Source organism: Bidens hawaiensis, unplaced genomic scaffold (assembly GCF_021521415.1).
Source record: "Bidens hawaiensis isolate Kalapana, Puna unplaced genomic scaffold, B.hawaiensis_p1.1 tig00004269_1, whole genome shotgun sequence".
In the NCBI taxonomy this organism is placed as follows: Eukaryota; Viridiplantae; Streptophyta; class Magnoliopsida; order Asterales; family Asteraceae; genus Bidens; species Bidens hawaiensis.
Window position 1 is genome coordinate 1192134 of NW_027491256.1, and position 2303 is coordinate 1194436.

The following is a 2303-nucleotide window of genomic DNA, read 5'->3' on the forward strand; positions in this document are numbered from 1 at the left end:
TTTGAAATAAAACATGAGGTTGCATAAATCTTCAAAGTACTTCTTGTCAAAAGTTCCAACCACCACAAAATACTACTAATTATAATGTTTAAAATATCACATAATATATTTCACTAAATCCAAAACTCAAAAGTTGAACATAAACATAAACTCCTAACAAATTTTCAAGCTTTTGTCATACCAACCAGATCTTCAAGTGTAAGATTCAAAGTGTCCGAATTCCCCTTCTTTATTTCCTCAATGCTACATTTATCACCGAACATCCCCAAGTGATCGGCAATCAGGTGGTGGTTATTACAACCACCGCACCGAGCCACCACCACACCCTTCTCATAACATTCCTTAGAAATCGTCTTCACTGATCTTGTGTCACAGACTTTGCAGGTGAACATCATCGCAAGATCATGTCTGGGTGATACCTTCAATCTAGATTTAGCAGTAAATGCAAACTCATTGTTGTCATTGATTGCAGGGTGATTCATAGTCACCGTGTTCTCAACTGACTTTGAACTTGAAGCTTCATGTTTAATGGCTGTTTCCGCAGACATATTGCTGGTTTTTGAAAGTGTTCGAGATTGTGTCTTCTGGAATTGTTCGCCATGAAGAAATGAGGTAAGTGAAGGACGGACGTACGATGATGAATCTGAGCAATATTACATGATGATTCGACAAAATTAGTATCAATTATTCTTATGATCAATAAAAGGAGTGTTAAAAAACCATTGAAACAACCTAAACCAAATCGGTCAGATCGGCCTAATTAAATTGAACCGGTTCGTATACACTTTGCAGTTTGGGAAACTGGGTTTCACAGTTTAGAACCCGCCACCAAAACCGAACCGGCATAAACATTAAAAAATAGCAATTTCTTTTAATCTATATAAATTCAATTATAATTAAAAAAAATAACTTTCTACATAAATCAAACAATTATAACAAGAATAGATATTTTAAATTACAATATAGATATATTATTATTGGGCTAGTTTCATTGGGAAACCACAAACAAGTGAGGAACCGGGTAACCTCATGTTTTACATAGGAAAAAAATCATTTTTACATGTAAAATCCTCATCTTTATATAATGTTTTTCAACGCTTTTGCGTATAAACAAATGTACAAGCCATTTTTTATCCAAAAAAAATAAAAATGTTAAAAAAAGTAAAAAAAATAAAAATATATAACTTTCTTCTTCTTTTTCTTTTTAACAAAAACAAGTGTTTTATCCAAACGTCTTCTACTTGTGCTTGCATGCAAAAGCTTTGAAAAACATAATGCAAAAAATCGATTTTTTTACATGTAAAAGTCATGGTTTCCGAATCCACATTTTAGCGGTTCCCCAACGACCCTCCTCTAAATACATTAACCAGTCTTGTGTTTTTTCAGCTTTTTTTTTCCTATAACTTTTAATACTCAAAACTAAAAGGTTTAATACTTTTTAAAGCTTACCATTCACTAAACTTTCAGACATATGATTCCATGTTAAAAATACCCGAGTTTTACTGAAAAATCGTCAAAACCGAACCATTCTGACCATTTTAACCGATCCAGCCTTCCCGGCCTGTTCGGTTTAGTTTTCCCAAACATTAAAACCACTAAACCCGACCGTAAAAACCCCAAGCAATCACAATTACAATTACAGAATTCAACAATTGCAAGAACATAACATCCCCAATCCAGCAAATTATGAAACAATTATTGCACAATCAACACTTTAAATTTCTACCAAGAAAAATGAAATTGAACCCTATGGTTATTAGCTTTTATTGACTAAACACAAATTCGATTGTAACAAGTTTTATGAAAAAGATCGTGTGCTAGCTAGGGTTTCAATGTTGGTTGATAATAATAATAATAAGAGAAGTGACTGACCGTTACGGAGAGAGATGTTGGGTTGCCTGGTGGTGTTTGCGAAGAGAGAAAACAATCGCCTCTGCATCCTCCACGCCGACATGACTACTACACTCAAATCACAAGTAATGGTCCAATTTAATAATTAATAAGGCCGACAGGACCAAGTTAAGAAGAAAGAGTATATCCAAATTGCATACACGTCTCTAGTTTTCGACTTTCGTTGTGTCTTTTTAACACATTTTCTCTACACTTCTTTATATCTTTAGGTTTTCTTTATAAAAACTTTAGTAAATTATAACTTGACACGTAACAATTTAACATTTCAAAACTTGTTAGTAAGATTTGTGTAATTATTTATGATTGTTGTTGCCATTCAATGCTAATAAATTAGAGCGGTTAGTAAAATTAACTTTTTTCAGAAAAGAAATGTTATAATACACACACAAATA

The 2303-nt window shown here is 32.8% G+C and overlaps 1 protein-coding gene across 1 annotated transcript; it reads right to left on the bottom strand.

The window, feature by feature from the left end:
- LOC143625952 (uncharacterized) lies at window positions 1–1965 on the bottom strand. Its single transcript, XM_077096163.1, has 2 exons — window positions 1873–1965; window positions 1–643 (listed from the first exon to the last, which is right to left on the bottom strand). Exons 1-2 carry the CDS (start codon window positions 1952–1954, stop codon window positions 165–167), a joined length of 561 nt encoding a protein of 186 aa, XP_076952278.1. The 5' UTR covers window positions 1955–1965; the 3' UTR covers window positions 1–164.
- Window positions 1966–2303: the final 338 nt, after the last annotated feature.

Coding starts and splice junctions, on each gene's coding strand:
- LOC143625952 (XM_077096163.1), bottom strand. CDS start 1,954: ATGTCGGCGTGGAGGATGCAGAGGCGATTGTTTTCTCTCTTCGCAAAC. Junction 644..1,872: donor CAACATCTCTCTCCGTAACG/GTCAGTCACTTC, acceptor AATATTGCTCAG/ATTCATCATCGTACGTCCGT.